At 41.7% G+C, this 15,367-nt stretch overlaps 4 protein-coding genes across 4 annotated transcripts in view; 2 read left to right on the forward strand and 2 right to left on the reverse strand.

Annotated features, from left to right (window-relative positions):
• The window catches only part of prorp (protein only RNase P catalytic subunit), a 12,979-nt gene extending 10,290 nt beyond the window's left edge, over positions 1-2,689 (reverse strand). The window contains exons 1-3 of the mRNA XM_080849546.1: positions 1,328-2,689; positions 1,185-1,232; positions 625-757 (exon numbers count right to left, since the gene is read on the reverse strand). Of these exons, the coding sequence (XP_080705672.1) occupies positions 625-757; positions 1,185-1,232; positions 1,328-2,298 (1,152 nt within the window). The 5' untranslated portion in view covers positions 2,299-2,689. The remainder of the gene's footprint in view (positions 1-624; positions 758-1,184; positions 1,233-1,327) is intronic.
• Positions 2,690-2,795: 106 nt separating this feature from the next.
• Positions 2,796-7,208, forward strand: ppp2r3c (protein phosphatase 2, regulatory subunit B'', gamma). Its single transcript, XM_080849646.1, has 13 exons — positions 2,796-2,909; positions 3,357-3,481; positions 3,638-3,742; positions 3,974-4,086; positions 4,296-4,393; positions 4,532-4,602; positions 4,957-5,089; positions 5,510-5,565; positions 5,665-5,740; positions 5,956-6,092; positions 6,317-6,454; positions 6,567-6,626; positions 6,795-7,208. The coding sequence occupies exons 1-13, from the start codon at positions 2,843-2,845 to the stop codon at positions 6,984-6,986; spliced, it is 1,371 nt and encodes a 456-aa protein (XP_080705772.1). The 5' UTR covers positions 2,796-2,842; the 3' UTR covers positions 6,987-7,208.
• On the reverse strand, positions 7,204-9,804 carry fam177a1 (family with sequence similarity 177 member A1). Its single transcript, XM_080849647.1, has 5 exons — positions 9,690-9,804; positions 8,957-9,136; positions 8,801-8,867; positions 8,512-8,609; positions 7,204-8,327 (listed from the first exon to the last, which is right to left on the reverse strand). Exons 1-5 carry the CDS (start codon positions 9,756-9,758, stop codon positions 8,127-8,129), a joined length of 615 nt encoding a protein of 204 aa, XP_080705773.1. The 5' UTR covers positions 9,759-9,804; the 3' UTR covers positions 7,204-8,126.
• Positions 9,805-10,779: 975 nt separating this feature from the next.
• On the forward strand, positions 10,780-14,174 carry fbxo33 (F-box protein 33; the record flags this gene model as incomplete). Its single annotated transcript, XM_080850368.1, has 4 exons — positions 10,780-11,207; positions 12,046-12,156; positions 12,301-12,968; positions 13,909-14,174. 4 exons carry the CDS (start codon positions 10,780-10,782, stop codon positions 14,172-14,174), a joined length of 1,473 nt encoding a protein of 490 aa, XP_080706494.1.
• Between the last annotated feature and the right edge of the window lie 1,193 nt (positions 14,175-15,367).

A 15,367-nucleotide genomic window follows, 5' to 3' on the forward strand; every position in this document is an offset into this window, starting at 1 on the left:
ATACATTTGATACGAATTTGATAGGTTGGTTAGGGTTAAAGCAACACTATGCAACAATTTGACACTTTTTTTAAGGTATGGTTTTATAGGCAACTAGTTTTGGAACCATCCTCAAATTCATTTTGACAGCATATGGTCATGTGAAGGACAGATAAACAATTGTGTCTTTTCCACTAGCCATCCACCCTATGTAGCCATACACCCTATGTAGTACTGTGTTCAGGGCTTGAACACCTTGCAAAAATGGAAGAAAAGCTTTCACAGGATGACATTGCCAGCTTTACTGCCAAAAGACACCTGTTAGTGTGTTGGCAAGCTTCTATTAGTGTCAACTAAGCTGTTGGTGGTGTTTGCAGGGTTTTTGCATGCCTTTTAGGTATTAAGCTTGCTAGCTTGGAACAGAACTCCTTATTGAGTTTAAAGATAAAGTTCAAACCAACACTGCCACCTAGTGATGAAAAATGAATCTGCAGCTTAACGTTTTCACATCTAAAAGAGTACATTTAGCACTACACAACCGCACTACATTTTTTATTTTATGCATCTTAGTGTATTGTCTTGACTTGCATCTCATGTAGACAAACAGACATTTTAAGAAGCTTCGATAGATGAAAAGATGCAAACCTCAGGGGTGGTCTTCTTGAACACGTCTATGCCCTTAATCACGTTCTTCATGACACTGTCCTTCAGGTCAGCATAGTCTTCATCAGTCAGCTGTATGGACTCCAGCTCAGAGCCACAACTCCGACACACTCCACTTCAGGACATAGGGCAGAGGTCAAATGGGGTCAAACATCCAGCACTGTGAAGGGCTCACCATTAAAAGTTATTATAAAAAATAACACACATAATGTTCGCGGACCATAACATAAATGGGTTTAATCTGTTGAGGGGAAATGATGTTAATAATAACCTGTTACAGGCAATAGCTGGTTCATTTGAATACACTGCAGTGTTTCATTTTGTGTGTGCTAATTTTGACATGCTTGAACTGCATTTTCTCATGATGGGTGTTTCTTTTCATCATTTAATTTAATTTCAATGATGAAGATTGCATTTCTGCTACACCATCCATTCTTTTCAGCTTCTTTTTTTCTTGGCTGTGGTGCAGGGCTGCATTGTTTAGGGTGCTGCTTTTCATTCCCCAGAAAGTACTCTGGTAATGCAAGATCTATATTATTTACCTTGGGTTCACAATGGAGATACCTCCAATCCACTTCTGGTCCGGACGACTGAGGGAAACAGAGACAAATGTGTCATTGCATTGCAACATACAAGAACATTCAATACAATTATTTTATTATAAGACAGCTGCAGTCATATTTACCTTTCGAACCACTTTCTTATTGTGTTAGCCAGAAGCTCGTCTGGATATATCTGGTTGTCTCTCATATGCTGTAATATGGATAACAGCTCATCGTCGTATTTGTGGTCAGAAACACCGCCCTCAAACAGATACCTCCAGGTATCCTGGTTAGGACTAATGCCCTTCTCCAAGAGCTGGTTATACAGTGTCCAACCGGTGGCAGAACTGCCGTGTTTCATTGCAGCAGCGATGGCATTGGCGTAATTCCGAGGAGAGGGCGTGATGATCTTGTTGATGTTCTCAAGGAGAACCAAGGTCTCTTTCCAGCGTTCTGTCTTACTAAAGCCTTTGACCAATAAACTGTACGCACCCGTATCCAGCGAACGGAACCGACTCTTCATGATGTCGTACACATCATACATTTCATCCCAGTGTCCATCGTTGACACACAAAGTGAGGTATCGCAAGAGCAACTCATAAGGCACTGTGCCAGTATCCACAGCGACATATGCCAGGAGGGATTTAGCTATGTTTATATCTGCACTAGCCGACAACATCCCCTCCATCATCCGAAGCACAAAGCGATCTGGTCGCTCGCTACCTTCTTTCATTCTTTTCCACTCTGAAGAGGTTAGCGGGCGGTCTGGTATCTCCGCGGCATGTCTTTTCCTACTGTAGTCTGATGGCTCGTCTGTGTCTGAAAAACCAGCTTTCTTTTTCATAAGCTCAGCAGTCCGCCTAGCAGTTCCAGCTGCAAACACCGACTTGGGAAAAACAGGTCTTTCCTTGATGGCGAAGTCTCTTGATTTGAAAGCTTTCCTCTTATCGACTGCATGATTGTTTATGTTCTTGGTACAAAAGGTGTTTACACCTCCGACCTTAAAACACTGTGACACATTCTTGTGTGAGAGATTCAATACATTTCTTCTTGATAGAACTGGGAGAAAATGTTGCAAGCAAACCCTTAGGTTGGGCATCAGCAAGGGGCCCATGACCTGCCCAAACTATTGCTTTCAGGTAGTGTAGCAACAAAACAATAGCTTTACCAAGTCCAAAAACTGACAGGACAATGCCGAAGTTATCATTCACGGAAAAAACCCACAAATGCATGTATTTATTTGACACGACAGCATAACATTCATCTAGCTACTTTACTGTACTAGCTGTTACTGTTTTACAGACTTTAGGTAGCTAGCAGCTAAAGTTTACGTGCTCTCCTCACTTAAATGTAGTGCCAACATCACTTCGCTGATGTACTAATAATGATGTGCTGTAAACCTGTCTAATATTGGTTATATATAACGGCATTCTCCATTTAATGATTTGAATCTACGAAGGAATCTATAATTTAAAAAGGAGTTAGCTCACCGCGAAGGGTCTTGTGAAAGCACGCACGGTTACGTCTGGCATTTGTGACGTGACATCTGACAGGTGGCGCAGTCAGAAGACGTCAGTAAAAACACTCCGCAAAAGCAAAACCAACACAACCTACGTTAACGTCCAACGTCAAGCCAAAACGTCTCTGGTCATGCAGACATGTCGAATGATAAACTTGCGCACTGGAAGGATCTCTTAAGAAAAAGGCTAGATAATTCAAAGAAAGGTAACACAACTGATATTATCACTGGTCATTCACATGCACGTTTAAAGTAATGTTCTAAATACTGTAGTGAAGCAAGCTATCTAGCTAGCTAGTAATGCTGTATCACTTCTGCAAGCTAGCTAATGCTAAGTTAATGTTATCCATTTACCAGATAACTTTGTGTTTCACCGGTAAGTAAGTATATAACACACACACTAAAACACAATGCAGCAACGTTAACAGATCATCTCCTAAAATTATTACATAGCTTTATCATAGTTATATGGCTATTCCATAGGCTACGGTTAAATGCTATGCAACATGCCATCATAGCTAGCTCTGTTGGGTGGTACGTTAACAATGTTTTATTTATCGACTCAGTAATATAAGGGTCTCTTGGGATGCTATAGGGTCTGGTATGCATTGTGAATGCAGAAGTGGCTTGATTGCTTGTGTTTTTTCTTGTAGATGAAAAGACTGAAGAGGAGAAGAAGGCAGAAGAAACAGAACTGTTCACTAAGTATTACACCGAATGGAGAGGAGGAGGGGAACGAGACCGCTCCTATAAGACCATTCCGCGCTTCTATTACAGGGTAGGCAAACACTACATTAAAATCGTAGCGACACCATCATGACAGAATTTAGATAACGAGCATATTGATGACAAGGACAAAATCGTTGTATGTTTAACTGCAGTGAAAGACTCCACATTCAATGACCATAAGGACTTAACCCACCATTTCTCGTAGCTTCCCGCTGAAGATGAGGTTCTGCTGCAAAAATTGAGAGAGGAGTCCAGAGCAGTCTTTCTACAGAGGAAGAGTCGAGAACTGCTGGATAATGAGGAGTTACAGGTGAGTTCTTAAACTTAGTTAGAAGTTCACATGGTAGTTAGAGAAGTTGTGACGTCTATACAAAAAGTATTTCTGATTTCATTAGCTCTTAAATAGGGTAATGGGGGATTAGAATAATACAAATAAAGTTTTTATTTGGTTTAATTTTATCCACAACAAATGTCTAAGACGTCACTCCATGACATGATATTAGTTTTAATGCTGTGCATATCTGTGAAATTGCTTCCCCAGAACCTCTGGTTTCTGTTGGACAAACACCAGGTGCCCCCAGCAACAGGAGATGAAGCTATGATCACCTATGAGAGCTTTCTCAAAGTTGGAGAGAAGGCCGGAGTCAAGTGCAAGTAAGCTCTTACTTAGTCAATAAAATGTGTGTGTGCGTGTGTGTGTGTGTGTGTGTATATATATATTTTGAGGTAAGACTAAAATGGGACGGGCTGAATGGATAGATAGCATGATCCCACTGATTTGTAGGTGATGACGACGATGGTTATTACTACTACTACTGCTACTGCTACAGATGATGAGTGAGCTCCTCTTTTTTTCTGTACAGACAATTCTTCACTGCTAGAGTGTATGCCAAACTCCTTCACAATGATCCATATGGAAGGATCTCAATTATGCAGTTCTTTAACTACGTCATGAGAAAAGGTATTGTATTGGCATACAATCGTATCACATGTCCAGTAGTAATAATACTATAGATCCGCTCATGAATTCCACATATTACAGGATTCTAGAAGATTGTTTGCTCATGTTATGGTTCAAGTCACTATTTGTATCTTGCAGTTTGGTTGCATCAGACAAGGATCGGCTTAAGTCTGTATGATGTGGCAGGGCAGGGATACTTGCGTGAGTCTGTACGTACCGAACACTTGGTTGTTTGTATCTCATCTCTTCTCTTGTCTCTCTGGTTGATTAATTAATGGAATACATTTAAATCCATCATGGACTATTAAAGACTCAATAGATCTTAAGATAACACATAGAATACTTGATATACTGAAGTTATACTGCATCAACCTCACCAAAATACAGCCATATTTTGTTATAGTTATAGCTTGTTGATTTACCTGGATTAGCAGAGCTTGCATGTCTGTCCATCAGTTATTTGTTCTTAAACAGCTCATTCAGAGTGGTTGATTTACACAAAGTACTCTGATACTACTGACACATTGACACATTGACACTGTCTCCTCGTGGTTGCATGTAAGGACTTGGAGAACTATATCCTTGAGCTGATTCCCACCCTGCCCCAGCTGGATGGTCTGGAGAAGTCTTTCTACTCCTTTTATGTCTGCACGGCTGTCCGCAAGTTCTTCTTTTTCCTAGACCCACTCCGCACAGGTATGTGTTTCCTCATTTGAGCCCTATTAATGTCTCTTAGGTCTTGGTGCATCTGCTTTGGATTCGATGCTCTGTGTTAATTTGATAGAAGGTGAAGGATTTCCCTTGTGCCAAGAATGACTTATCATGCTCCAATCAAAAGCTTTAGTTTTTAGTTTCAGGACATTTGCATGTCCAGCTCTCAATCTTTTGTCTCTGAATATCACTTTCCTGATTATCAGGACAGAAAATAAACTTTGTCCTGAACTGTGTGTAGAGGGAGATGTTCCAGCTCATTTGCACAGACTGACCAAACTTAAATAGACAAAGTTGTGTCGCTTGAGTTCACTCTTATAGGTCATTTAGTTTCTATTCCTTTTTTGTTTTACTCCCTTTTGAATGTTCTTTCAGTGAATATTTCTGTCTAATTCTGAATTGTAGGTAAAATAAAGATACAGGATATTCTGGCTTGCAGTTTCCTGGATGACCTTCTTGAGGTACTGAATGAAAACATTTAGGTTAGTGCTGAAATTGTCTTAACACTACAAAGTCATGACACTATTGTCATGTTTGTTGTGTTTTATTATTTATTGCAGCTGAGGGATGAGGAGTTGTCCAAGGAAAGTCAGGAGGCAAACTGGTTTTCAGCACCCTCTGCTCTCCGAGTATATGGTAAGCTTTGAAAAGAAAGGCACTAGTAGCACCAAAGGTGCTATTTGTTGTTAAAACTTACAACAAAAAAAAATCATAATTGTGTTCCCACATGACGCATACTGACTGGTTGCCATGAACTTCCAAATCTCAAGTTTGTATGTGAATACCTGTTCATGTTGGCGTCAATGTAGAATTTAAATGAAAATAACATTCGTTGTCTTTCTTTTTCTCAGGTCAGTATCTGAACCTAGATAAAGATCACAATGGTATGTTAAGCAAAGAAGAACTTTCTCGCTATGGTACTGGGACACTAACCAGTGTCTTCCTTGATCGTGTGTACCAAGAATGCCTGACTTATGATGGGGAGATGGTAAGTACACACACACATACACCCCTTTTAAACACATTGCAAACAACACTAAAAAATGACAATGTTACAGGACAAAGTTACAATATATTTGTGAAATATGCCCAAAGATTGCATGGACCTTTAACATTTTTGAAAGTTGACGTTCTCCAATTTGTGCTTTTCTGTACGGTTAGACATTCTGAACAGTGCTGTTTACTTCTGGTGTTTTTCTAACTTCATCTCAGGACTACAAAACATACCTGGACTTTGTGTTGGCTCTGGAGAACCGGAAAGAACCTGCGGCACTGCAGTATATCTTCAAGCTGCTGGACATGGACAACAAAGGCTACCTCAATGTGTTCGCTCTCAACTACTTTTTCAGAGTAAGGAGTGACACACCCCCACACCCCTCTGTACTCTTCTCAATGTGTGACCAAAATAAGATAACAAATATTGTTGAACTACATAATTGATCTTTGTTTATTTTATCCAAAGGCTATCCAAGAACAGATGAAAATACATGGACAAGAGGCGGTGTCCTTCCAGGATGTCAAGGTAGATACAACTGTGTTTTTGTTTTTACTAGAATGGTATACTCCATGCTTCCTAAACACAAATAAGTATATACCCTTAAAGATTGTTCCCATATATCTGAGATGAATGAATATTTTAAAGCACAAAGTGTTTTGACCATAAAAATTTCCTCCCTGTGACTAACTGCAGGATGAGATCTTTGACATGGTAAAACCCAAGGATCCATACAAGATCACCCTACAGGACCTGGTGAACAGCGGTCAGGGTGATACTGTGAGCAGCATTCTCATTGACCTCAATGGCTTTTGGACCTATGAGAATAGGGAAGTTTTGGTGGCCAATGATGGTGAAAGTAACACTGGCGATATGGATGACACATGACCCCTATCAACAAGCATAGCAGGCCTGCATTGGGGAACATATTGAAACCGTTGTCTTATTTTTCATATAACATGACAGAAAAGGAACTCCTGTAAATTGTTTATCCTGGTGTGTGTGTATACAAACTTTTCCTTTGTTGTGAATGCAAACAAAAAATTAATGTATTTCTATTGAATTTACAAAAATGTTTTATTAACATAAATAAAAGCAACTTTTTTTTACTTACAATTGCAGTAATGCGTCGTGATTACATCAATAAGCAAAGGATTTTTCATGTCAGTGACAAATTCATTCCTTCAGTTGAAAATCTCAGGTGATAATACTGCTAACAGTCAAGGCATCCTATACTCTTCCAGTCCAAATCCAGACTGAGATTCAGATCCAAATAATAATTTTGTCTGAGTAAATTAAAGGAAACAGAAACAAACAGGCTACCTACAGATACCTCGTATTTCATAAGGTTACATGACCTAATCAGAACATCTGATATATTCAACAACTGACAGTCCAGAAATTACATGAAGATTGACTTATGTATAAAAGGCAACATGGTAGAGTTGCTGTTAGTACAACCATGGCTTCAACATATTTTAAGTGTTCTCAAATTATCTGAACATGCCCTTGGATAGGAAACGGCAATTTCGGCCATGCAAATCTTTACAGTTTATGAAGTTTATTTTCTCAAACTCTGCACTTTAAACTGATTCAGCCTATTTTGACAGAGATACAAATGAATGAAATGTAGGTCAACCATAAGTACCTTTAGAACTGACCAAAAGTCAACACTTTCATACAAACCAATAATCATATTTGCCATGCATCAACAAAGCATCATACATACAAATATATTACAGTACTTGCATAGAAAAACTTGTAAAAAAAAAAAAAAAAAAAGCCAGAGTAGACAGTAATTACACTATATAACTACAGCTTGCCGCTCACAACATTACCGAATCTCTTCGCAGTGCCGTTCATAGCACATTAACATTATTTTCCTGGACAGGAAGCTACATCTTCAGTACACCGCTGCACTACACTTCACTCCTAAACTGGATTATGTTCAGAACAAATCCACAAATCTACAAACAACAAACAAACAAAACATAAACTAAAAGAATGTCATCTGTTTAATAGAGGATCTTAAGAGGGGAGGGGGGCTGGGACATGCACAGCATCAGGTGCTGAATGAGGCTCCTGCTCCAGCTCAAATGCGACGTTCACAAACATGGCGCTGGTCTCCGGCTGCTCCATCCTGGGCAGCTGACCCTCCTGGCTCACCTGCCCATTGAAGTGCCTCTCTGCCTCCTCTGAAAGCTGGTTCTCTTCTTCCTCCTCCTCCTCCTGAGAATTACAATTAACAGTGAGGACTTTGAATATACCATGAGCCTGAACAACAAGTGGGGGGATGGCAGTATTTCATTTTCCTATTGGCCAACCAACTTAATTAAAGACAGGTGTATGAAGTAGTGATATGTTTTGTGAGTCAAGCTTGACCATGGTTCACTACAATTGAATTACTGCTCACCTCCTTTTTCATTCTATAGTATTCATCGATGGCATACTGATATTTCGGTGATGTTATGCCCAAGATCGAAGCCAGTCTCTCACCAAGGTAATCACACACTGTAACCCACAAATACCAAGAAAACACTTGTCAGATAAAGCATCATGTTCCTCTTGAACCAAAAACATATTAAGGAGAAAGTATTTAAAAACAACATTTGAATAATCAATTAGAAAGGAAGGGAAAAGCAATGCATAGATGGAGCACCATAACAGTTAGGTCGACTGTGATTGGTTACAAATGGGCCTACCTGAAACTGTTGAAGTAGCCATTCTCCACATTTGCAACCACACATACGGGCCCCATGTCAGTGTTGACTGTAATAAAAAACGCATTTAACTTTCCATTAAAACGTACAGCTTCACGTAGTGTGGTTGTCGCAAGAACAAACGCAAACATAACTCACAGGGTCAATTATAGTCATGGTGTTCTTTTTCTCAGGCTCTTCCTCCTCCTCTTCATCAGTACTGTATTCCTCCATCGTCTCCCCACTGGCAAAGTATATAGTTCTGCGGGGAACCTTCTGCTTTTTCAGGCCCAAATCACCAAGCTCCACATTCTCAAAATCCTTTCCCACATTGGGAGTCTAAACAAAAACAAACGTATTTCATTAAACTGAGCAAACCTGTCTTGCCTCACCACGAAAGCGATCTTATACGTAAAGTGTGAGTACATATACTTATTGTAAAACTGTCTTAATAACCGCACACACTAACCGCAAACACACACTACAACCTCAGATGTTCCCACGGAAAAGTTAGCGACCAACAGGTTGTCATCCTGTGACGCGTTGCCTGTTGGCGCTATGCAAACAATACAGTAAAACACCAGCTAGCTATCTCACCAATAATGTAGCTAAAATTAAATGGAAACAGCCCGTCTCTGAATGGAAGCACGAAAGATATCACATATACTAGGTATAATAAATTGACAAGCACCAATATCCCATCATCGTCTTCCAAAGGATGTAGTGGACTACACATATTTCTGAAATTATTGTTTCTAAAGGCTAGCAGAGACAAGGAAATAGCCTGCAAGCTAGCTGGCTAGCTACTGTTAGAAACAGCCGAACAGCAAGGTAGATTGTTTTATGTATCTTCATATGTAAATACTAAGTGGAAAAACAAACGACAAATTACCTTCTCTTTGTCCATAGTTTGGCCCACGGATACGTTAATGTTTGTAAGATAAAGTGACAATTCGGCCATCTCCACTTCCTCTTCCACAACCACTCTAAACTCTACCGATGGTAACAGTAAGCTAGCTAGGTTTGCTACCTTCAGAAAAAAACCGGGGGGAGGTAGCCGTGTTGGAAGTGACGTCTGTGACATGACAAGTCTTGTTTAAAAAGTCGCTCTGGCTCAGCTTTGATTCAGATCATATTTGATTCACTGGATATTGCAAGTCAAATGACTATTGTATTGAGACAGCGGAGGACATTTATGATTTAAGAACGGTGTTTTAAACCCGCCTCATGCTATGATCAAGCAATTGTGTCATTGGGTGAGGAGGAGTGATTCACAATTTTCAGAGAGTGTGCATTTGATTTCACATTAGGGTGACGACTTGCTATTCTCAGAGCCGTAATTTGAATAGTAAAAGGAAAAGAGGTAAAGACATACAAGCTTTATGACAGTGCCACGCCCCCTCTACGAAATGAATGGATCGAAAAGAATACGGCCGTTTCTAAGACATTTCAAATCAATTTGTGTACATCAAATGTACATAAAAGGCACATCAAGTAGAGTGCATAACACTGTAGTTTACGGACAACTGTTCTGAAACAAGAAATAGCTTTGCCTCAGTTAACGGGGAACTGCACTTTGCAAGCACCCCTACCGGTCTTCAACGGTATGGCAAAAATAAGAGCGCAGTGGATTAAACCATTACATGAATATTCCAAAACACTGGACCAACATAAAAATTGTGACAGGGCGAAATAGATTATTTGCTAGAAAGTTATCTCCTGACAATGAAAAACAAAACCGTAATTATTTCACCGTGTCCAAATCATATTGTTAATTCGTCTCATAGTCACTCATCCCTTAAAAGTGGGATGGTCCAATAGTATTGAAAGCAAAGCTGCTGAACGCTGTTTGTTTTCTCCATACACGACCAGTAGGGTGAGAGATCTGCACCGTTTGGCTCGTCGTGAAGTCTCGTAGCTAACGGTGCAACGGTTAATTTTTCACCCTTGTCTGAGTTGTTGTAGTCTTGAAGCCAACAGCCATGGCTCTGTGCGGGGGTGTCGGAGCCTTGGCTTTACCCAGTGAGCTTATTGTTCACATATTTTCCTTTCTGTCAGATCGAGACAAGCTTCGGGCCTCGGCCGTATGTTCTCGCTGGAGGGAGTGCCTATTTTACCCAGCGTTGTGGACAGAGCTAAAGTTGCGTGTCGGTGGAGGGACGAATGGAGGTGGCTCTGGGTCTGAGGAGACCCCCAGATTAGAATTCCTCATGCGCAAGTTTGGTTCCTTTGTGCGTGAGTTGCAGCTGGAGTTTGCCCCAGTGGATGGGTACCTAAGCCCATTGCAAGCAATGGAGGGCAGAATGGAACCTGTGGAGAGCGACCCACAGTTTTCTGACCGCTGGAAAGATGCAATGGTCACTTATTTGGATCAGGTGTTATGTGTGCTTCGTAGTCTTCGTTACAACAGGTAATATATTTATCCATACTACTACGTCACTTAATATTATGATGACTGTCAGTTGAGCAACGCCATTTTCTCAATGATGGCATAGCAAGCTTGCTACCAGCTAGTTAGCCAGGAAGCTACGCTAGCTAGCTAGCTATAAACAAACCCATGTCATTACGTAACCAAGCTATGCCTCTGATAGCTACAGCTTTCAGTGACGCCGCTTAGTTCGGCATTAACATTACAAGGACAATGTAATGCAAGGACATCACTGTACGACCCCATCACAATAAACTGTAATGTGGTTAAATTGCATTGTTCACCGTTAGCAATGAAACGGCATTTTCACAATGAATGTCATTCCTCTCTGAAAGTGCGCAGACTTCCAGAACGCACGACAGCCTAAGAAAAAATCTTGTAAGCGGTAGAAGCTTTTGTTTTCAAGAAGAATCTCACGTAACGATTGCTTTTGTGTTGAAGGGAAAGCTTTGTTTGGCAAAAAGTATCGGTATTATTGTACTGTTACCGTGGCTGTGAGATGAAATGTCTTTTCCTGAAAGTTCCCTTGTCACAGCCACATGATATTCTAGTGTTATGTCCAGGCCTGCCTTTTAGTTATGTGAAGTAAGTTCCACATATGCTGTTTACGCAGGTTTGGAGAGAAAGTTCCCGTTTTTTATATTTACTGAGTAGAGGCACTTTATTGAAATTTGATTATACCATTCACATAAACATAACGTCAATATCTTGCTGGTTGTCATACCAAAAAAGTGGCCTAATATTTTACCAATTGAATTGGCTTAACTATTTTTTATGAATATGTGTGTGTTCTATTTTGTGTCTTTCTGCTCTTCTCAAGAAATCTACACAGGTTGAGTCTCTACGGTGATACCTGCATTCTTCAGGATGAGGGTATATTGGACAGCTCCTATCTCCACCAAGTTGACCATGGAAGCAAAAAAATCAAAGAGTAAGTGTATTGTTAACATTATCCTATTTTCATGGTATATGTCAGTTAAGTTACCCTTTAGTTTCAGCATGGTGGTGTTTCTCTCTTTGTTCCATCTGCCATCTCTCATTCCGGTCTCTCTCTCTCCTCACTTCTGTTTTTAAGGATCCAGCTGCTTTTTGAGGAGATCCTGTCCAACAGCAGACAAATGAAGTGGCTTTCCTCCGCCTTCATGCTGGGCGTGGTGACTCCCTGCTCCTTGGTCTCCCTCTCCAACCCCAGTGCCAGTTCCCTGGAGCACCTCAGCCTGCTGGACAACCAGCTGCCCAGCCTTCTGGCCCCCGTGGAGCTGGAGCGCCTGGTGCACCTGCGCTCGCTGGCGCTCGACTTCAGCGATTTCTCCTCCGACATGTGCTGCCTCCTGGCAGGCCAGGACCGGGCCCCGCTGCACCGCATCTCGCTCTTGCTCAACGGCGCTGCCCTGGAGGCCAAACCGCTGGACGGCACCGTCAGCGAGGACGACTGGAAGGCGCTGGTGCGGCGCAGCAGCAACCTGCGCGTCTACATGATGGCGCTGGACGTGTGCAGCCAGGACCTCCTGCGTGTGCTCAAGCCCAGCATGCCCCTGGAGCGCATCCACCTGGACAGCTACAGCATGCCGGTGACAGATGGCACCGTGGAGCTCATCTCCCAGCAGTACCACAAGACGCTCAGCCACTTCGTGCTGATGCGCGACGACTCCGGCTTCCCCGACCTCAGCGTCAACCACAATGAGGATCCGCTTGTGCTCTTAGCCTGGCGCTGTGTTCATCTGGCCGTTCTTATCATCCATGGTAAGATGGACATTCATTTATTTTAAATTTGTTTGAACGAGGCCTTGGCCTGCTTTCTTAACTGTTTTAGTCCGCCCATCATTACTCTCCCTCACACACTTCACACCCAAAAAGAAAAGAAACTTTCAGGTGCGTAGTATTTATTAGCTACAGTGTTCGCCTACCACTAGAGCAATACTCTCTAACATGTCACCCCTGCATCTTAAGTCTTGGCCAGCCTCTCCTGCTCACATCATAAATGGGCTTGAGCTCTCCTGCTCACATTATAAATGGAGGTAGCAGTGTCAGCTGAAAATTTTAAATGTTAAGACGAAAATCTTTGCAGCCAGATGGCTTGAAGTGATCTACATGTAAATGCATGTAATACCATGATCGCTGAACTGACAGGGAACTGCTTTCTATGTTGGTGAAATCACATTCCATACAGCTTAGACTGATTAACTTTGTAGGTCTTGTGTAGAAACCCGGCTTGTTTTATTCCCCCAACAACGCAATGGAGCTGCCGTTCAAGCAGATTTTTTTGTTAATTTTCCACTGGCCTTGAAGCACAAAATGGCTTTACTTTAGAGGACTGGAAAGATAATCCCTCATTAACATGTTTCCTAGTTTTTCTCCCCTCATTGTGAAGTAGAAAGAAGTGAGCAGTGAAACTTCGAAGTTGAGTTCTACTTTGGTGTGTTTGTATTCTGGAATGAGGTTTTGAAACTGATGTTTGCCCAGGTGTGCTCCATAGTTCGTAATGGACAACGGTCTGATCTAGGTATGGGAAGGGTAATAGAGAAACCTTTTGGTATCACCTTATCAACACACACAAATTACAACACCCTCATTCCCTAAATGACTTTCTGTGTCATTAAATCACTAACTCACTTACTCACGCTGTCCTTTCTTTCTTTTTCTTTCTTTCTCTCTCTCTCTCTCTCTGTCTCTTTGTCGTTAGGCTACACGGTGTGGTCCCACAACCTGGTTGCCATCTCACGTTTGCGCGGCTCCAACCTGAAGGTGCTGGCCGTGTCAGAGGAGAGCATCGACTTCGACCCGGACCAGTCGGTGTTCATCGAAGGCGACCCCGTCCACAACCTGGTGAAGGAGGTCTCCCTGGGCCTGGGCCGCGTGTGGCATCCTTCCCTCGACACCAGCGTGGTCCTCAGCGAGCCCACCCAGCACTTCCACCGCGAGATGCAGAGCTTCAGCGAGGGCATGTGAATGCACCCACCCACCTACGCACGTACGCTTGTGCGCTAGCCTGCAAGTCCCGCCTATTCCCGTTTCTCTCTCTCTCTCTATCCCACTCTCTCTTCTTCCTCCTTCCTCCTCCATCATTCCCCCTCTCTCACACAACACCCAACTACCCTACCCTAACCCCATGCCCTGTACTTGATGGTATACCTTTCACCTTTATTCAGTCCTGTTACCTTTGATGTACTTTTTTCCTCCTTTGTTTTACTTGTGGGTTTCTTCTCATTTTATTATTATGATTTTTTTTCTCTCTCCTATAGTGTGACAAATAATCCTTTATATGTGCTGTGTTTATTCAGTATTAGCACTATATTAATATCTCTCTGTATATCCTGCTCATTAATAGGAGAGTATAGTTGGGTATCGATTTAGTAGCTAATTGAGTGCATGGTGATGAGGGGCTTTATGTTGTGTGGTTTTTTTTTGTTTTTTTTTTTATCCTTTTTTTTTGGATATGCCTAGCTTACGATCGATCGTACAGTGACCGGTTTTTGTTTTGTACTTTCTCTATTTTGCTTTAGTCATCTGTCTTCTTTGATTTTCTTTTCTTTACTTTTTGTCGAAGTTTGGTGTTACCATACAGACAGTGAACAGAACCATCACTTTTTAAATTTATCTTGGCTCATTTTGCAAAGAAAGGATCCTGTGATCCTATTCACATCCCCTCCTTGCTTTCTTTTAAAGGGAGATAAGTCTTCCGGGCCAAGGGTCAGTACCGATGAATTGTTGCAAAGCTCTTTGCAGCCTTCCTTTCTGTTCATCTGTCGTTTTTGTAAGTGTGTCTTTCTTCCTTATTTTGTTTTCCTTCTAGAAGTTATGATGATGATGATGATGACATTGATGTTATTGTTGTAGTAGTAATAGTTGTTGTCTTTATTGGCTACATTCGGGACTTAAGATCCTGCTGGTTTTTCCCTCAGCCTGGAAGTACAGTAGATACACAGGTATGCTGGTGAAAGAAAGAAAAAAACGCACACGCACACCCACACACACACACACACTCGCAAGATAGTGGAGGGTTTCAAACTCCTGCGTGCCGCGAGTCCTTCCCAGCACTTTATCTATGGGGGCTAAGCGTTAGCAAAGAACTAGCTGCAGGTGTTTTGCTCTCAAACAACAACAACTTAAAGAATAAATCCTCTGTCCGTCTCAGGTAGGCA

The sequence above is a fragment of the Sprattus sprattus genome (genome assembly GCF_963457725.1).
Source record: "Sprattus sprattus genome assembly, chromosome: 13".
In the NCBI taxonomy this organism is placed as follows: Eukaryota; Metazoa; Chordata; class Actinopteri; order Clupeiformes; family Clupeidae; genus Sprattus; species Sprattus sprattus.

Bases quoted from the DNA above. Each gene is read 5' to 3' on its own strand.
- ppp2r3c (XM_080849646.1), top strand. From the start codon at position 2,843: ATGTCGAATGATAAACTTGCGCACTGGAAGGATCTCTTAAGAAAAAGG. The intron at 4,087-4,295 runs GTAAGCTCTTAC...TTTTCTGTACAG, and splicing joins AAGGCCGGAGTCAAGTGCAA to ACAATTCTTCACTGCTAGAG. The intron at 5,090-5,509 runs GTATGTGTTTCC...TCTGAATTGTAG, and splicing joins CCTAGACCCACTCCGCACAG to GTAAAATAAAGATACAGGAT.
- fam177a1 (XM_080849647.1), bottom strand. From the start codon at position 9,758: ATGGCCGAATTGTCACTTTATCTTACAAACATTAACGTATCCGTGGGC. The intron at 9,137-9,689 runs GTAATTTGTCGT...GTTTTTGTTTAG, and splicing joins AAACTATGGACAAAGAGAAG to ACTCCCAATGTGGGAAAGGA. The intron at 8,610-8,800 runs GTAGGCCCATTT...TGTGGGTTACAG, and splicing joins GGCTACTTCAACAGTTTCAG to TGTGTGATTACCTTGGTGAG.